This window comes from Narcine bancroftii, chromosome 8, assembly GCF_036971445.1.
Source record: "Narcine bancroftii isolate sNarBan1 chromosome 8, sNarBan1.hap1, whole genome shotgun sequence".
Lineage (NCBI taxonomy): Eukaryota > Metazoa > Chordata > Chondrichthyes > Torpediniformes > Narcinidae > Narcine > Narcine bancroftii.
Window position 1 is genome coordinate 161,533,802 of NC_091476.1, and position 19,935 is coordinate 161,553,736.

The 19,935-nt window shown below is 40.6% G+C and overlaps 1 protein-coding gene and 1 long non-coding RNA gene across 5 annotated transcripts in view; one reads left to right on the forward strand and one right to left on the reverse strand.

Annotated features, from left to right (window-relative positions):
• LOC138741515 (hydroxymethylglutaryl-CoA lyase, mitochondrial-like) overlaps positions 1 to 12,806 on the reverse strand; it is a 33,134-nt gene extending 20,328 nt beyond the window's left edge. For 2 of the 3 annotated variants that reach the window (XM_069895742.1, XM_069895740.1), the window contains exons 1-3: positions 12,415 to 12,806; positions 9,954 to 10,037; positions 1,705 to 1,812 (exon numbers count right to left, since the gene is read on the reverse strand). In XM_069895742.1, coding sequence (XP_069751843.1) covers positions 1,705 to 1,812; positions 9,954 to 10,037; positions 12,415 to 12,498 — 276 coding nt within the window. In that variant the 5' untranslated portion in view covers positions 12,499 to 12,806. Of the gene's footprint in view, positions 1 to 1,704; positions 1,813 to 7,421; positions 7,532 to 9,953; positions 10,038 to 12,414 lie in introns of those variants that run through there. The other variant, XM_069895743.1, reaches the window with a different exon arrangement.
• The window catches only part of LOC138741517 (uncharacterized), a 115,424-nt gene continuing 108,041 nt past the window's right edge, over positions 12,553 to 19,935 (forward strand). For both annotated transcript variants that reach the window (XR_011343549.1, XR_011343548.1), the window contains exon 1: positions 12,553 to 12,645. This is a non-coding gene — a long non-coding RNA (uncharacterized lncRNA). The remainder of the gene's footprint in view (positions 12,646 to 19,935) is intronic.

Below are 19,935 nucleotides of genomic sequence, written 5' to 3' on the forward strand. Positions count from 1 at the left end.
AGTCTCCTTGTTTTATTGTCTTTGAAAAGGCTCTCGGTGCCTGCATGACTCACTTTCAGCAAAGCTCTTGCATTTTAAATGAGATCTGTTTAATGAAGTATTTGTTTGTGACCTACACTAACCCCACAATCCATCTCCTTCAAAAATATATCTATATACAATGTAAAATATGATATAATCCATCACAATTGGAAGACCAATCAGTACAAATTGGAAACAATGTTTCCTCTTCACTATCAACACAGGCACACGTCAAGGATGGGTGCTTAGCCCACTTCTCTACTCACTATACACCCATGACTGTGTGGCCAGACACAATTCCAATGCTATCTACAAATTTTCTGATGACACTATGGTTGTCAGCAGAATTACAAAAGACAATGAGGAAACACAGAGGAGGTAGATAGATCAGCTCATTTAGTGGTGTCACACCAACAACCTTGCAGTCAACGTTAGAAAAATGTTGATTGTGGACTTCAAGAGGAAGTCAGAAGAACATAATTCAGTCCTCAACGAGGGCTCAGTAGTGCATAGGGTCAAGAACTTCAAATTCCTGGGTGTCAGCATCTCCAAGGATCTGTCCTGGAGCCTCCACGTCGATATAATCACAAAGAGATTCAGTATGTCACCGAAGACTATTGAAATCTTCTACAGGTGTACCGTGGAGAGTATTCTGGGTGGTTGCATCAATGTCTGGTAGAGCAGTGCCAACAATCAGGACAAGAAAAAGCTCCAGAGGGTTAACTCTGCCTGTGACATCACGGGCATCAGTCTTCACTCCTTCGAGGACATCTACAAGATGCAGTGTCTTAAGAAAGTAGCCTCTATCCTCAAGGATCCCCACCACCCAAGCCATGCCCTCTTCACTTTGCTACCATCAGGAAAAAGGCACAAGAGCCTAAAGATAAGCACTCAGTAGCACAACAACAGCTTCTTCCCTGCTTCCATCAGATTCCTGAAAGATCAATGAACTGAAGACACTACCTTACCTTGACTTTTTGTGCACTATTTTTATTTATTTTTGTAAGGTGGCTTATATGAATGTTTGCAGTGTGATGCTGCCACAAAACACGAATTTCATGACTTACTTGTGATAATTATAATTTTTTTAAAAATTGAAATGCTTCCTTGTTCCAATGTAAGCAAAATGTTCAGTGTAAATAAACACAGCAAAACTCAATCTTTACACATTAACTAAATTAAAGCAATATTCAAAAACTTACTCCCACAATGATGTGCATGATGTCAAGACTACATTGAATCAATACAATACCTTTTCAAGTGCATGCAGAGAAAAGAGCAATCTGCCAGGTACGGAGTCATAAGTCTAGATGCTAGGAAACAAATTTACTAATGAGGATTTTTTTTCTTAGTGTGAACAGTTTAGTTTTCAGAATCAAATATTGAATTAGTCTGTTTCTAAATGGATTAGTCTCCTTAGAATACTTTTATTTAATAATATTCCATTCAGTTTTGTATTGCATGATGGAGGAAAACAACACAATATTTGTTTAGTACCAAACTGATTCTTTCTCTTTAATCCCCTTGCATTCAGTGCATTCCTTCCATTTCCTTGGTGACCATAGCCATAAAATAGTTTGGGGACAAGAGACTGCATTCTAACTCTATTGCCTGTTAAGGTCCTAAAACAATAAAAAAGCAAAAGCAGAACTCTAGACCACTTTTCTATCTCTAATCTCTTACCTGAGGAACCCATTTTGGCGACACAAAACTTGTTGCTTCAACAACAGCCAATCCAGCCTCTGAGAGAAGATTAATTAATTGAATTTTCACATCAGCCGGAACGATGACCTACAACAACATAATTTTTAAAGTGTTAGGCACAAACAAAAAAAAAGATGGTTTCCAGGTGATCCAATTTCAACAAGACTTTCCGTAAATGTTGCACAAACTGCTGAGTGTCTCCAGCATTTCCAGTTTTCACTTGAGATTTCTAGGAGCTACACTTTTTGAATTTGTGATATTTTTCCTCATCTTTTGCAACTTTGAATGCTCAATTCTACCGTGTGACTATGAACTTAATTTCAACATGCACTCTGCGGAGCTTCAATGCAAATATTTACCAAGCAGGTATATTACTTTCTCAGTACTTTCCAGTTTGGTAAGGCCATTATCATAACTAATGCTTTGTAAATTAAAAAAAAGTCACAAACTTGATGGATACATGAACAGGGTGAGTTTGGAGGCAGGGAGGTGAGACTACTGTGGTTGGAATATTTATGGCCATGTTGGGCCTTCTACGCTGTATTAAGAAAATTAATATTAAAAAGGTTTCAACATAATATACTTGTTTTCTGCAGAAAACGAGGGTGGAGATTGCAATGTTGGGCTAAGATGCACCTTTGCTTCTAATGCAAGTAACGTAACTTTTGTGCTGCCTGCGCATTTGGATGCCTGCTACGTACACCGATACTGCACCCTCAAAAGTTGGCCACTTTTTCTTCCAATGATGCTGCTCAGTCTGCTGAGTTCCTGCATTAGAATGTGTTTTACATCTTGATATCTCTCTTCTTACCAGATCCAAAACCTTTATATAATGGGGGGTGAACGGGATTGAACACAATATTACAAGTGTGGCCTAACCCAAATTAGAAAAAAATATACAGCTGCAACATGACTTCTTTACTTTCATACTCAACCCAATGAAGGCAATCATATCATGTGCCTTCTTTACCATCCCATCTACTCATGTGGCCATTCTCAAGGATCTATGGATCTGAATCCTCATATCCCTCTGCACATTAATGTTTTAAGATTCCTGTAAAATGCAACACTTTACATTTGTCTAGATTAAGCTTTTCTTCATTGGACAGGTAGTGAATATAAAGGAGGTGACTTTGCTGCTATATAAAATTTTGTTGAGGCTGCACTTGGAATATTGGGTGCAATACATATTGCCCCAATTACAGGAAGAATGTGAAGACTTTGGATGTTGCCTGATTGGAGAAACTTAGCTTTTTTTTTCCTGGAAGAAAGGAGACCGAGGGGAAACCTGATAGAAACACATAAAACATGAAAGTGTCAAAAGCTGGTGCAACAGGGGAATTCACCAGTACTGCACCATCTGCTCAACAGTTGGAAGAAGATTCACGTAGAAAGGAAAAAAAACAAATGATCAACTACCAAAATTAATATTGACGCAAAATCAACTAATCCCTTTCACAATAGATAACCTTTCCTTTAGAGAATGGGAGAGAAAAGGGATCAAAAGAATAGAAAATTGTTTTTCGGGAAATAAATTATTATCTTTTGAACAAATGAAGGACAAATATGGTATAACTCATGGTACAATGTTTGCATACCACCAACTGAAAACCTACTTGAAGGACAAATTGGGAAGCAGGCTGAGGTTACCAGAAGGAAGCAGTTTTGAATATGTGATTACAGACACAATGATAATTAAAAGATTTATAACAAACATGTACATCAAACTGCAAGAGAAAGAGAACAATGAAATAAGCTGTAAACCCAAACAAAAGTGGGAACAAGATCTAAACATAAAGATAAAGAATGAAACATGGGAAAAGCTATGCTCCGGAACTAGGAGAAATACAATAAACACGAAGTTACGCATGATACAATATAATTCGTTACACAGGCGAGACACCACGCCCCAAAAGTTAAATAAATGGGACCCAACAGTATCAGATAGATGTTTTCGCTATAAGAAGGAAGCGGGAACAACAGTACATGCAATTTGGGCATGTGAGAAAGTGGAAAAGTTTTGTGAAGATCTAAACCAGGTATTAAATAAAATCACAAAAAGAAACACATCAAAAAATCCAGAGATCTTTCTTCTAAGTAATATAAGAAGTAAAGAACTTGGCCTCGATTTGGATGGAGCACAAAAAAGATTTATTATGATAGCTTTAGCTGTAGCAAAAAAATGGATTATGTCAACCTGGAAATCAGAAGATAGCCTGAGAATACAGCAATGGTACAGAGAAATGAATAAATGTATTCCATTCGAAAAACATAACATAATTTAACAAATAACATCACAGAATTCGAACAAATTTGGGAACCGTACATGGAACACAACAGGGAAGTCCTACCGTGGACCTCCACCCCCTAAAATGACAGAATGAGAAGACAACAAAATGAACTGACCCAGTGCGTAAAAGTAGATGACACCATTTTCTTGTTTATTTTCATTGTGTGACGACATTGTTTAATGTATCATATATGTTGAACGTTGATTGGGTGGGGAAGGGGGGGGTGAAGGAGGGAGGGAAGGGAGTGGGGAAAATGACACTGTGTATATTCAAGAGGGAAAGGTTTATGTGTATTTTGGTCAATATGGTTCATAGTGTGAAAAATAAAATTTAAAAAAAAAACCAAGAAAGTGTCGCCGACACGTACTTACCTGCTTTGGGAGCGATGCTGGTCACTACTGCTGATGTATATTGGCCGACGAGTGGGAGCAGTAGCACGCACGCGCGAGTCAGAAGGCTGTGTGGATTGTGATGGATCTTGGATGCAGGAGGAGGAAATTGGGAGCGTTGAGATCACCCGTGTGGTGGAGAGCCAATAAGAAGGTCAGAAGAGTTTGGCTGGATGGTGTTTTGTGGGATGAAGAATTCATTATTGTGGCTGGGTAGAATAGAGCGTCAACTCCATTTTGTACTGAAGAACAAGTGAACGTATTCTTTAAATTGTATGTATACTGGGTAGCCACAAACGAGCCTGCAGCTGACGTGGACTTTTACCCCCTCCATAAATCTTCGTCCGCGAAGCCAAGCCAAAGATACTGGGTAAATTAGAGCAGCTACAAGTGGTGACCTCATGGGAGTCACAGCACCTTCTAGATAAAAATGGAAAGAGACAAGGATAAACCCCTTACAGGAGCAGTTGGAGAAGGTCAAGCTGGAGGTTGCCCCATTTTTATTAAAAAGGCACTGGCAACACGATTCACAATCTTCGAGGCATGTTTCTCTTCCCTCAGTGTGACAAGACAGAAGACAAAATTCAGTTTACTTGTGGTGCATCTTCCAGAGCAGATTGCCTGTGAAATGGAAGATATTCTAGTTAATCCAAATGATAATCTCCATACGACATCCTTAAGGCTGCTATTCTAGAGTGTACTCAGCCATCTCAGGAGGCTCATGTTGCCAAATTGCTAGCTGATGACAGCCTAGGGGATAGGAAGCTGTCATAGAGGCTGAGAAGATGCCGCAGACCAGTTGGGGTGGACCCTATTGAAAGGGATGTATGGAAGCAGAGATCCCTCCAATGCTTACTACCTCATTGATTTCAAAGACATTTGATGAGTGTCCTTCACATGTCCAACCTCGATGAGTTGGTGAGACATGCCAACTTCGTTACGTTCAAGACCTCTGCAGTAAAGATAGAGGCACTTGCTCCTCCCCCAGGTCAGCAGGAGCAACTGCACCTTGTCAACCAGCTGCACCTTATCATCTGAAGGTAAATGAACTGGAGCAGCAAATGGCAGCACTAACCATGCAGGTCCAAGTTTTGACCACCTAATAGAATTTCTCCTGTCAGCTTGGTTGGAATTGTGGTGGTCGAGGATGTGGTAAAGGCGACAGGTGGCATATTTGTTGGAAGCACCGGAGATTTGGAGCTGCCGCTTGGTCCTTGCAACTTCTACAAATTGCTGCCAGGAAATGACCAGCGCCAGCAGTTGAGGCAACTGCTGCTCAAGGGCACTTTGGCTGCTGTCTCTTCTCAAAGACCATGTCTTGCACATTCAATTTCTTGTTGATTCTGGTGCAGAAATTTCTATGGCCCCTCCAATCCCTCAAGAGCGCAGACATCCTAATATGTCATGTGTTTTGATGGCTGCGAATGATTCTTGTATTCAAACATAAAGGCAGAGGTCACTCATGCTGGATTTTGCTCTCAACAAACCATTTAGGTAGGTTTTCACAGTTGCAAATGTGGTGAATTCCATTTTGGGAGGTGGATTTTCTGTCATAATTTTCACTACTGGTGAATTTAAAGAATCTCTGTGTTGTGGACCATAGCACTCGTCCCTCCAACATCATCACCATCCTGACGAACCTCCAACCTGGATTCTTCCCTTTCTGAATATTGCTCGTGTTTCTCTTGCCTGTGACCCCATTGTATTTCCACAGTCATTAAATATGCAGTAATCCACCACATAGAAACCTGGGGTCCTCCGGTTGCAGTGCTGGCTTGTAGATTATCCCTGGATCATTTTAAAATCACCAACACTGGATTTGACTACATGCAGGATCTGGGGATAGTCTCCAAATATGACAGCTGCTGGGCATTACCGTTGCATATGGTTCCAAAGAAGTGTCCTGGGGATAGCCAGCCTTGTGGAGATTATCATGAGCTCAGCAATTCCACAGTGCTTGATCAATACAACATTCCCAATTTCCAAGACTTCTCAGCAAACCTGTACGGCAAACAGGTGTTTGCAAAAATAGATCTGGTGTGTACTTACTATCAGATTTCAGTGGAGCCTTCTGATGATCCCAAGACATTGAGGCCTTCATACGATGAGTACTACTGATTTCACTACCATGGCTCGTGCACAACACACCAGTTCCAATCTCATCTAGCACTGCCGGATCAACACAGGTCTCTACCTACAAGATGTGAGCCTGGGATGGATCAGATGAAACACTGGCTTGTGACTTTCCCATAGCAAGACCTAGACCTTTTGTGCCAGAGGCAATGCGGTAAGAGATTTTTGAGGCTCTTCATAACTTGTCTCATACTGGTTGAAGAATGCTGTTCAAACTGATTAAGGAACACTTTACTTGGTTTCACATTGGATTATGGGCAAGAACCTGCTTGCCAGGTCAACACTCTAAAGTCTCCAGACACATGAAATCGAGGATGGGAGATTTTGCTGTTCTGGATTCCTGTTTCTATCATGTGGACCTGGACTTGGTAAGCTCACTTCCGCCATCCGGAGAATACACTAACCTGTGCTCGATGACTGGGCTACCAGGTGGCAGGAGGCCATTCTTGTCACCAACAACTCTGAAAGCATGCAGTTGCTCAGACCAAAACCTGTGAACCATGCGTCACTTGTAGTGTATTTACAACGCAATATACGTGTTACTTCACCCCATTTAAAACAGATCAAAAGATCAAAAGTCTTACAGGGTCACCTGAATACTTTTGTGATTTGCAGAAATGGGAAAGCTGACAGATTGAAGCTGGCATACATTGACAGTCCATGTTCTATGTTGCTGCTAACATCAAAGGAACAGTTCCACCCTGCCAGTTAGAGCGTACACCCCCCACCTTGCAGTATCATGCAAGGCCAGGCTGGACTGTCAGCCTTTCAGACTGCTACATAGCAGGACAGATCCAATCAGTCGCCTCCTTGCATGGCTCAAAGGCTGATGGGGGGTGGGGGGTGGTGGTGGGGGAAAAGGATGTCACGGTCATTTACTTACCTGCTTCAGGAGCAGTGTCAGTCACACTGATGACGTATTGGGGTGACGCACTGGAGCAGTAGCATGCAGGGGCAGGTCAGTTCAGAAGGCTGTGTAGATTGTGATGGATCCTGGAAGCAGGAGGAGGTGATTGAATGTTGAGATCATCCGTGTGACGGAGAGCCAATGAAAAGGTCAGAGGGGTTTGGCTGGGTTGTTTGTGGGAAGAAGAATTGATTGTTATGACTGGAAAAAAAAGAGTTGACTCCATTTTGTACTGAAGAATGAATGTGTATTCTTTAAATCAGTGGTTCCCAAACTTTTTCCTGCCCTCTTGGCCTCCAGGCCACATCCCAAGCAACCTCTCATACAAAGGCGTGGGGTGGGGGGGGAAGAGAAGGGGAATCCCGTGGTGGCACTACAACATGGCAGGCACTAAGACCAGTTCTCACGAGAATGCCTCGTCGGCGTTTATGTTGTTCACCCCATCTCTGGCCAGAAAATTACTGCCCTGGGTTCTTCATTAAACTTTGGAGCAGACTGAATAATAACAAGACTGAAGATTCAGAACGCCCCCTATTTCCTCATTGTCCCCTTGGATCTTTCCATTGCCCACAGGGGAATCACTACTTTAAATTGTGTGTATACTGGGTAAATTAGAGCTGCTACAAAAGGCACTGATGGATAGTCAGAATTGTTATCCTATGACAAAAGCACCACACACTACGGAACATGTGTTTCAGAAGGGGAGGAAATTTAAGGACAATGTGCAGAGGGCAAATATTCTACACAGAGTGGTAAGTGCTTGGAACAGGCTGCCAGAATTGTGGTGCAGATATAACAGTAAAATTTTAAGGCTTCTAGATAAACACATGAATATGAAGGGGACCTTGGGATATCAGGTACAAGTAGCAGAGTTTTAGCTAGATTAGGATATCATGTTTAGCGGACACATGGGCTGAAGGGCCTGTTCCTGTACTGTTCGATGTAAACACCATCTGCGATTTCCCCACCCATTTCAGTAACTGATCTCTCTCCTTTTGCATTCTTTGATGGCTCTCTACACTATCACAGCTCCAACAATTTTTGCTATCTGCAAATTTACTAACCCATCCAACTACTTTTTCATCCAAGACTGGGAGTTTTGTCCCTGGAGTGCAGGGGGCTAAGAGGTGGGGACAGGGGGATCTTAGAGGTTTACAAAATCATGAGTGCATGATAATTTAATAATCATAGACTTGTTCCAAGAGTAGGGGAATCTAAAACTAGAGGACATAGATTTAAGGTGAGGAGGCTAATATCACTGGACAATGGCTTCCTGAATACTTTTGGGTGTATTTTATGGATATTAGGCTGCTAAAATGTTCCAATATCAAATGGATTTTTTTGATGCAACATATTTTTGTGATTTCCTGTCATATTTTTAACATGCTTCAAGCATACAAAACCATGAAATGTAACATGTCGTTGAAAATTCATTTTCTGCATTTGCACTTGGACTTTTTTCCCCTGCTAATCTTCGTGTGGTCAGTGATAAACATGAGAAAAAGGTTTCACCAGGACAATGCGACCCTGAAAAGCAGTATCAGGGCAACTGGAATCTATCAGTGCTGGTTGACTATTGTTGGCCAATGGCACGAGAGGCATCAGATGCTGAGTACAAACAAAAATCAGCAGTAAGACATTTATAGATCAGCTGAACTAACGCAATATGTCAGCATCATTATGCGATTTAAATTCCAAACTCAATAAAAGTTAATTTAATGTTTCTTCAACTTCCTACTTGAAACAGGAAATCTGAAATTATCTTTGGGTTCAACTTGAAACGGTCTATCATAATCTTCAATTTTTTTCAGGAAGCAAACTTTTTGAAAAAATTTGTTGTCCAGTGTAATTACAGGAATGTTCCCAGGATAGAGGAATCTAAAAATAAGGTGAGGGGGCTAAAATTTAAAAAGGACCCTGTGGTGGTACATGGAACAAGTTGCAAGAAGTGGTCAGATCTGGGATAATTATATAATTCAAAAGATATTTAGGCAGGTACATGGATAAGAAAGGTTAAGAGGGAATATGGGCTGAATGCAGGCAAATAAAACTGGTGTGACTGGCATGGTCAAGTTAGGCTGAAGATGTCAAATTTCTTGTCAGAGTACCTACATGACATCGCATGCAACCCTGAGATTCTTCTTCCTGCTGGTAAGGCAGAACTACCACTCACGGTAGTGCAAAATAAAACTGTACACAACATACACATGTAAACTAAAAGAACTGTAAAAAGATAACAAAATGTAAACAACTGCAATCAATAAAGTGCAAAAGTAAGAGTTCTTAAACGAGTCCCGAATTAAGTTTATTGTTGAGGAGTCGGGTAGTGGAGGGGTAGCAGCTGTTCCTGAACCTGGTGGTGCGAGTCTTGTGGCACCTAGACCTCTTTCCAAGTCAGTTTCCATGATGTGGAACTTGAGCATGCCAAAACACCTTTTATATTCACTTTTGGAGGACGTAACTGACAAAATTCTGTTTATTATTTTGACATCCTGTATTACATGTTACCTTTTCATTCTGCAGTCCATCTCTGGGTCCAACTTCAACAATTTTCACGTGCTCAGGCAAAGACTGCGCCACAGCTGCACTAGTCTGCATTGCATTAAGGAAAACTTGTCAATATCTAAAAAAAAATTTAGCAATGGTTTTCTGCAATGACAAAGGTTTTTTTTTCCTGCAATCTATACTACAAAAAGCTACAATATCACTACATCAAGTTTTACAAATATTTAAATTAAATGCACAATAGAACAATTGATCCTTTTATGCTGAATTTTTTTGTACTTTGTACCAAGGAAAACAAAAAATTTCAATAAACAAACAATGTGCATTATAAAATAAACAAGGGACAGGGAAGCTATATATACATACGCAGACACATAAAAAGACTGGTGAAATGTTTTCTATTCCTTTTCTACAAATCATTGACAAGACCTGCATTCATTAGACATCCCTACCTGATGCAGCGCGTATAATTTGGAAAACTTGGACTTGTACCGACGGCAACCTCCTCCTCTACCTGCCATTCTAGGACTTTATTCCACTCCCACTGTAACATGTGCTCCCACGATGAGTTTTGCTCATGGGTGCTTCTGAAATGTCTTCATTCTTACTAAAATAAGACCCCTTTTTGTAGTAGTTTGTCCATTTCCCACACCCTCTCCTCATGGACAGCGTTCTCCAATCCTTACCTCCCACCCAATACTTTTTTGGCCAACTCCAACAAGATTCTACCCACCAGACATACATCCCCCTTTCTTTTCAGCGTTCCAAGGGTTGCAGCTCTCACCTGCCAAACTCCTAAGGAGCTACTCCACTAACAATGAAGGAGCACCGATCAAGGATGGAGAAGTGACCAGCACTGGCTGAATTAAAAACACCTCAAGCAACTCTTTATCACCCTTGGTCTTTGACACTCACCCAGAGGAAACCATCAGAGGCCATTTATGCCATGGAAACCATGTTAGAATGCTAAGGAGCTACACCGCCAACAATGAAGGAGCACTGATCAAGGATGGCGAAGTGACCAGCACTGGCTGTATTAAAAACACCTCAAGCATCTCTTTATCACCCTTGGTCTTTGACACTCACCCAGAGGAAACCATCAGAGGCCATTTATGCCATGGAAACCATGTTAGAAAGCTAAGGAGCTACTCCACCAACAATGAAGGAGCACTGATCAAGGATGGCGAAGTGACCAGCAATGGCTAAATTAAAAACACCTCAAGCAACTCTTTATCACCCTTGGTCTTTGACACTCACCCAGAGGAAACCATCAGAGGCCATTTATGCCATGGAAACCATGTTAGAAAGCTAAGGAGCTACTCCGCCAACAATGAAGGAGCACTGATCAAGGATGGCGAAGTGACCAGCACTGGCTGAATTAAAAACACCTCAAGCAACTCTTTATTACCCTTGGTCTTTGACACTCACCCAGAGGAAACCATCAGAGGCCATTTATGCCATGGAAACCATGTTAGAAAGCTAAGGAGCTACTCCGCCAACAATGAAGGAGCACTGATCAAGGATGGCGAAGTGACCAGCACTGGCTGAATTAAAAACACCTCAAGCAACTCTTTATCACCCTTGGTCTTTGACACTCACCCAGAGGAAACCATCAGAGGCCATTTATGCCATGGAAACCATGTTAGAAAGCTAAGGAGCTACTCCGCCAACAATGAAGGAGCACTGATCAAGGATGGCGAAGTGACCAGCACTGGCTGAATTAAAAACACCTCAAGCAACTCTTTATCACCCTTGGTCTTTGACACTCACCCAGAGGAAACCATCAGAGGCCATTTATGCCATGGAAACCATGTTAGAAAGCTAAGGAGCTACTCCGCCAACAATGAAGGAGCACTGATCAAGGATGGCGAAGTGACCAGCACTGGCTGAATTAAAAACACCTCAAGCAACTCTTTATCACCCTTGGTCTTTGACACTCACCCAGAGGAAACCATCAGAGGCCATTTATGCCATGGAAACCATGTTAGAAAGCTAAGGAGCTACTCCGCCAACAATGAAGGAGCACTGATCAAGGATGGCGAAGTGACCAGCACTGGCTGAATTAAAAACACCTCAAGCAACTCTTTATCACCCTTGGTCTTTGACACTCACCCAGAGGAAACCATCAGAGGCCATGGAAACCATGTTAGAAAGCTGGAATAACGGAATTTAGATTTGCTGAGAGTTTCCAGTATTTTCTGTTTTGCATTTTTTGTAGAAGATGTGAGGTACTATAAAGGTAAACATGATCACAAGCCAACCACCTTTTTCATGCAGTCTAGAATAAAGGTAGACACCTTTACTTCCACTGGGTAAAAATAAATAGACCCTGAGAATCTTTCACCTCACTTTGCCCTCATCGTCTTACTCTGCCCCATCGCTCCTTCCTTCAGCCACAAACCCCCCAGTTTTCTCCTGACGAAGAGATGAAAGTGCCATTGCCGCGCCCCGCAGGGTCTCTCACCGTTGAGGCGAGCGCACGCTGGAAGACCGCCGCGGCCACGCTGGGCAGCCTGGGCCACTTCAGCGCGGTCGAGAGCGCGGCCATTTTTCAGTCGCTCTTGAAGCGAACCGGAGCCCCGCCAAATCTCGCGATGCCCGGCGACCACGTGACCCCCGCGGCGGGCGGGCGGGCGGCGGCTCCTCCTTCCTCGCCAAGGCCCCGGCTGGGCCTGGCTCTGTGCACGCTGCCGCAGTGAGTAACTCCTTGGGAGTTTTCAGGCTTCCAAACACTCGTAAGACGTTTAGAGGGGTGCATCCCAAGTCCTGCTACTCTTTTGATCTCCTCTTCCTTTGCGGAAGCATCATCGCTGTCCAGCTCAGTGTGTGTTCGCTTCGCTCATTGCTCTTGAGAAGGTGGCGCAGGACCAAGTTTTTTTTTGAAGTACCTTCGTCAAATAGATTCCGCAGAAGCTTAAAAACCGGAAATGCTGTGAACACTCAGCAAGACATGGGGTGTTGGGGGGTGGGGGTGGGGGGGGGGGGGTGGGGGGGGTTAACGTTTCAGACCTGCAAACTTTCATCAGCACCCTGACCTTTCCTTGCAGAGTCATTGATCCAAAGCATTAATTCTGTTTCTTTCTCATAAACACTGTCTGGCATTAGTCCTGGAGTACTTGTCCTTCAACAGCAACACTGCTTGAACCATTTGGGAATGTGAGTTGATGGGTCCACTCACTGTGCTTGGGATGTCTATAACATGAGTCTGCAAATTTCATCGGTAGTTATTTAACATTGCTTGCCCAAGCTGCAGACCTTAGTTCGGCTGGTTTGGATTTTACTTTCAGGACTTTAGATGTTGCTGCAGAGAGCTGGATTTTGAATAGACAGCGTTCTGATTCATCTGCCTTCATGATGATCAGATTAAGATAGTCCTGAGTTCCTCCAGCATCTCTTTTTTTTAAAAATAAAACTGTTCAGTACCAAACAGCCTGTCATCGCCATCCTCTCTCTCCTGGACACCACTGGGTATCCTCTCATGGACACGGTGCAGTTACTGCAAAGCCCACATCGACATTGTTTCCGGAAGGTCAGGAGATGCGTGGGAACTCTTCACAAGATCTGCTCCAAGTCACACATCAACCAAATGTGACCATATCTCACGGTTCTATCGTTGTGGTTGGGATTAAGGCCAACTGATGCCCTAAGATCAGCCCAACAATTGTTCCCGCTGGACTGATAAGACTCAATAAGTGCTGAATGTGAAATAATAGCTTAAAAATTCAGTTTTCTTCCAGGCCAGACCCCACAACTATATTAAATATAACCTGTATATGTTTTTTTTTTCCTTTATGGTGGGGCACGAGTTCAGTTGCGCCATGGTAAATCCGGTATTGGTAAAAACTGGTGCCCTAAGCTTAATGGTTAATCCAGGCCTGGAGTCCATGCTCATTAACATTAGCTCACCAAAAGAAATTGGCTCTGCAACACCTTATAATGAGAAATGAGCAAAGTTAACACACACTGGCCTGAGCAGCTACCATACTTTCCGTAAATGATTAAACAAAAATGGCAGGTATTGGAATGGGAGATCAAGATGCTTGTCAGGGAAATTCAGCAAAGCACTACCTTAGCTAAATGAATAAGGTTCATTGCTGACCCAATGGGATGTAATAATGGAGGTTTCTATCCACAAACTATCATATGACTTTTTTTCCCTCATGACTTCCTTTCAATATCAAAGGAATGATGTCCTATGTGGGGTTTGAAGTGGAATATCAACCATGAATACTCAATGGAAATGTGGCATAATGCTCCTCCTATAATCTACCCCACAGTTAGGTGCTGGAACATTCGTACTGATAAAGCTGTGTTCCCCGACCTCAAAAAGCACATGGGATAAACTACTGTGTTTTTATTATTGAGAAGCATAATTTTGAAATAAGGCATTCACATATATCAGAGAAATTTCACTATTGTGAAAATAGAACAGATATTAATGTTTAATTGCAAAGAAAACACATTCAAAAGATTTCAAATGAAAGAGTCGTTGACATGAAAAAAGCTTGATAAATTTGTGACAGATTTAAAAAGACCACGGTTCTAAAAATAAAGTTACTACCAATTTTCAATAAAATAAAATGGGAAATTATTTAAAATTATGCTATTAACTGCATAATCTAACAATTGTGTGATTAAAATCTTCTTTGGCTTGGCTTCGCGGACGAAGATTTATGGAGGGGGTAAAAAGTCCACGTCAGCTGCAGGCTCGTTTGTGGCTGACAAGTCCGATGCGGGACAGGCAGACACGATTGCAGCGGTTGCAAGGGAAAATTTGTTGGTTGGGGTTGGGTGTTGGGTTTTTCCTCCTTTGCCTTTTGTCAGTGAGGTGTTTTATAAAATCCCGGGTTGGAGTATCCAACTCCCTTCACCACACTCCTGCCCCCCCATCTCATGCATTGTGCGCAACAGCCCCTGATCCATTTTGGAGTATAATGCTGTGCCATTTCGACACAACTTTTTATCCCTCATCATTTTTATTTCTACAATTTGACTCACTTGTGAGTAGATCGCTACCATCTTTCCTACCGTATCATTCCGAGTGAAAATGAAACTTCTTGTGACCAAAATAGTCGAAGAACAAGTTGAACAACCTCATAATTGCCTGACCTCAGGAAACTGAAATAGTGACTTCCTTCTTGTTCTCTCTGATAAGCTTATATATTTTCTTCTGACGTTTTTATATTTTCCCACCCATTTAGCCAAAAAACTCTCGTTATTTCGTGAAAATTAATACCTTTGACAATCTTTTTTCTACATGAGCAGTGAAACAAAATATTTCCCATACACAATGAAATGATAACCTAAAGAGATGGGTGCATTCAATGGGATATTATTAAAACCAAATGAACCTTTTTAATTGAAAATTTTATATTTCAATTTTTACTAAGTAAACATAGTATCACATTTGAAAAACAGTCCCTTTGGTAGAATTCAGAAGAGGGAATTGGGGAAGAACATTGGGAGTAACTTCAAACACCAGTGTAAACAAACTAATGAAATGGCAGAAGACAAGCAACAAGAGCTGGAAGAAGAAGGAGGAAAAAGTAAGAGGGATCAAAACTCTAAAGTTTCAATTGTAAATATATTATCCATGTAACTATTTGTGATGATGATGATCTCTTCCTCTGCACAATTCATAGGGTCATATAGCATGGAAGAAGGCAATTCAGTCCATCATGTCAATTCAGCTCACCACCACCAATCCACATTAATCCCATATCCCAGCATCTGGCTCACACAAGCAATACAAGTGCTCATTTAGACATTTCATAAATCCTTTCATTGTTCTGGCAGTGAGTTCCAGGTACTCACCACTCTGGGTGTGAACAGTTCCCCTCAGGTCCATTTCTAAATCTCTCACCCTTTACTCTAGTTTTATTCACCTCTGTTAAGGGTAAAATATTCCTGCATTCCACAATATACCTTTTGTGATTTTACATACCTCAATCATGCTCCTTTTCAATCTCCTTGGCTCCAATAAAAACAAACCCAGCCTCTCAAGTCTCTCCTCATAACTAAAATACTCCATTCCAGGCAACCTCTTGGATCTGCTCTCCACCCTCTCCTGTGCAGTCAAAATCTTTCAACAGTGCGTTGACCAGAACTGCATGCAACTCTTCGGTTCTCATGCAGTAATATCTGTGCACCATCTCCAACTGTTGTTCTTTTCTTCTGGAAGAAGGAGAGTCAGCGAGAGTCACATAATGTGCTCAAGTGATCTGCCAGATGAGGTCAAATATCTGGAATTGTGTGCATCTGTGCAACGCGGATGTCAGATAAGCAAAACGGTGAGAAGAGGACCAAGCCTAGATATGAACTCATATTGAGCAAGAGATTCAATGAGCAATTGCAGAGCATTGAATTTGGCAGTGCCTGTAGCCAGCAGTACAGTTGGTGGAAACTGAACTCAGAAGTTGTATTCAGTGTCCTTGATCATATATTTGAGGCACTATTACTTGATTCATGAGGCTTGACATTGACCACTATAGATATCTGTTTCCACTTCCTTTGCAGATTTTGGCTTGTGAAAGTACTGGTCCTCTAGAGAAAGAACACATATTTTCTTCTCTTAGTTCCTCCATCAATGGGTAGATTCATTGTAGAACTCTTAAAGCAGGTAAAATATTTATCAGAAGAAGAGGAAAAAAATTAAAATTTTCATCAGGTCTTATCCTCATGTTATCACAAGAAGACATTTACAGAAATGACCTGCCAAAGGTTTGGGTGGAAATAGGAAGTGTATGAGTGGTTTAACATTAATACCTTCGTTTTTAAAAAAACTTCATTTAATATTTTCAAAACAAAAACTTTTGCAAAATCCATAATATAAAAATGAAAACTACAACTATCCCACCCCCTTCCCCCCCACCCTCAACAAACCCCACAAGGGAAGCATTGAAAAAAAAATACATACAGCAGTTTAAGATATTACTAAATTCATACATTTCAAATAAGGCGACCACATCTTAACAAAAATATCATAATTATCATGCAAATTATATGTTATTTTCCCCATATAAATACAGGACCTCAACTCATTATGCCAAAGATTTACTTTTACCTCAACTTCATCTTTCCAAGAAATCACAACACATTTATGCGCTACCACCAATGCTAAACGAAAAAATGCTGTCTGAAACTTACCTAACCCTAAATCCATAAATGGAGCAGTGTAACCCAACAAAAAAAATTTGGGATCTAACAAGAATTGAATTTTAAACAAATTTTGAAGAAATTCCCTAATTTTATACCAAAATGATTGAACTTTATCACAAAGCCAAATGGAATGTAAAAATGTTCCTCCACATAATCCACATCTCAAACATGACTCTGAATTACTAAATCCATATTTTCTCAATTTCTCAGGGGTTAAATATAACTGTTGCAAAAAATTATAATTAATCATACTATATCTTACATTAAAGAATTTATACAACCATCAAAACACATCATCTCCCAGTCGGCCTGATTAATATCACAAATTAAATCATTTTCCCATTTAATCCTGGATTTATCTAAATTTATTTTATCCATAGTGTAACAAATGCATATATCTCCAAAATAAAACCCTTATCTGAAAAATGAGAAATCATAAACTCAAATTTCGCTAACTTGGGAATTTTCATTTCTTTTCCAAAATTATCTTTCACTAACGCTCTAATTTGATAATAAACAAACAAAGAATTCACTGAAATTCCAAATTTCTCTCTGTTAATTAAATGATAAAAAATTACCCTCTTCAAAACAATCCTGCAATAACTTTATTCCTTTAATCTGCCATTTTCTTAAGAATCTATTATTCAATGAAAAAGGAATCAGTTTATTTTGATATATTTACCTTTTGAGTCTATTAATAAATTCCTTTTAGTCCAAATCTCTAACAAATGTTTCAAAATCGGTACATTATATCTCTAATAAAACAGAATTCCATATTAATACCTTCTTAATAAGAGTCTTGCAATCCCAGAAAAACCTCTGTATGGAATAGCTGGCTGTTTTGGCTGAACTCATCCATGTCATGGCAAGTTGAAATGATTAAATGGGATGCATGAAAAATTAAACCCACAACTCACAGCTACCACAAGCTATAGGTGCCACAAGACACGTACCAACAAGTTTAGGAACAGCTGCTACCCTTTCACCATCAGTCTCCTTAACAACAAACTCAACCAGGGACTCATTTAAACACTTCCTTTTTTTTCTCTTGCATTGCCCAGTTTGTTTACATTTGTACGTTGAGAATAGTTTTTTTTTGCACTACCACTGTGGTAATTCTGCCTCGCCCAGAGGAAAAAGAATCTCGGGATTGTATGTGATGTCATGTAAAGGCTCTATTATTGTCATGTAATACTACATTTAGAATGTAGAACACATGAAATTCTTTAACTTTGTCTACCATAAGAAAGACAGAGAGACACCACTTTGTCAAGTACCCCTCGCAGAAATGAGGCCCCAGCGAGGGACAAACTCACAACCCCTGGTTTACAAGATCAGTGCTCTAACCATTAAGCTATCAGAGCCTCCTATGTACTGTACTAATAAATTTGAAATCAGAAGGCTTGTGTGAATTAGATGTACATATGATAGAAATTAATTCTTCATTGCGAGTGCACATCTAACCTTAAAGGATTTTTTTGAATATTTTATTTATGATTTTCCAAACTTAAACTCAGTTATTAACATTATCAACGTCATTGTTAACAATATCAACACTGACTACAATTTACAATTAGTTCTATACAAAGTTTTCTGCAGAGTTCAAGGCCTTTTCGTCCCCACTCCAGACCTTCAATTTTTAACACTTAACTAACCACAGTTACACACAACATTCAAGACACTCACAACCAAGGTAGAAGATATATATCACGGGTTAATGGGTTTGTCATGACACAGCGGCAGTGCTCAGGCTGTTTTCTTCTCTTGACTTTTCCTGGTTGTGATGGGGTGGACCCCCCCACCCGACTGATTGAGGTAGGGTGGCGAGGTGCGACGACCCATACTATAATTGTGCTCCTATGGAATTTATGTATGGGTGCCAAATTTTCAAAAAAGTGTAATACTTTTTTCTTAAGTTGTAATTAATTTTTTTCCAGGGTAACACAGCTTTGCTTTTCTGTGTTCCAGTGAGTAATGCTCAGGCAGGAGTCAGATTTCCATGTAACCACTTCCCACCCACTCTCAATGTGATCGTTATGAATTGGATTTGAAATTTAGACAGATTCATTTTAAGTCTTATGTCCATTATATTTCCCAACAGGAACAACTTTGGGTCCTGTGGGAATACTTTATCATAATTTTTTCTAGGACCTGACCTAGTTCCACCCAGAATGGTCTCACTTTGGTACATGTCCAGGTTGTGTGCACCAAGGTTCCTACCTCAATGCCACATCTGACAATTCTGGTTTAGATCTGTTAAATATTTGTGTCACTGCACTCTGGTAGGGCCATAGCTGGACTTCATTTGAACTGCAGAAAAGATCTTATCTGAAAGTAGCAGTGGAATGTCTTGTTTGATAAATCATACTTATGCCTGAGTTGTTCAAATGACATTAGTTGCCCCCACTCGTAACAGTCCTCTACACACCTCATGCCATTACAATGCCAGGTGTCCAGGATCTTGTTACCGATCGTCAATCTATTTGGAGTCAGGGATGTTTTGGGGGACAGGCCCCCTTTGATTCCTAGATATTGGTTAATTTTATTCCAAATGAAGATAATTTGTTTTAGTATACCTTAAAGGTATATTTTCATGTGAAATAGTTAGAGGCCCTCATTACCATCACGGGGAAGGCTATGTAAAAATAGTCCACACCTCTCAAAGGAAAGACACACATTGGCTTCAGGAACAAAAGAAACAATTAATGAGATGACAGGTGTATGTAGGCTGAACAAAATGCATTATCAAATATTACAATTTATTTAAAGTGGAAGAAATATTTGTAAAAATCTTTTTTGAATGTATTGATCTGGCCTTAAAAGAATC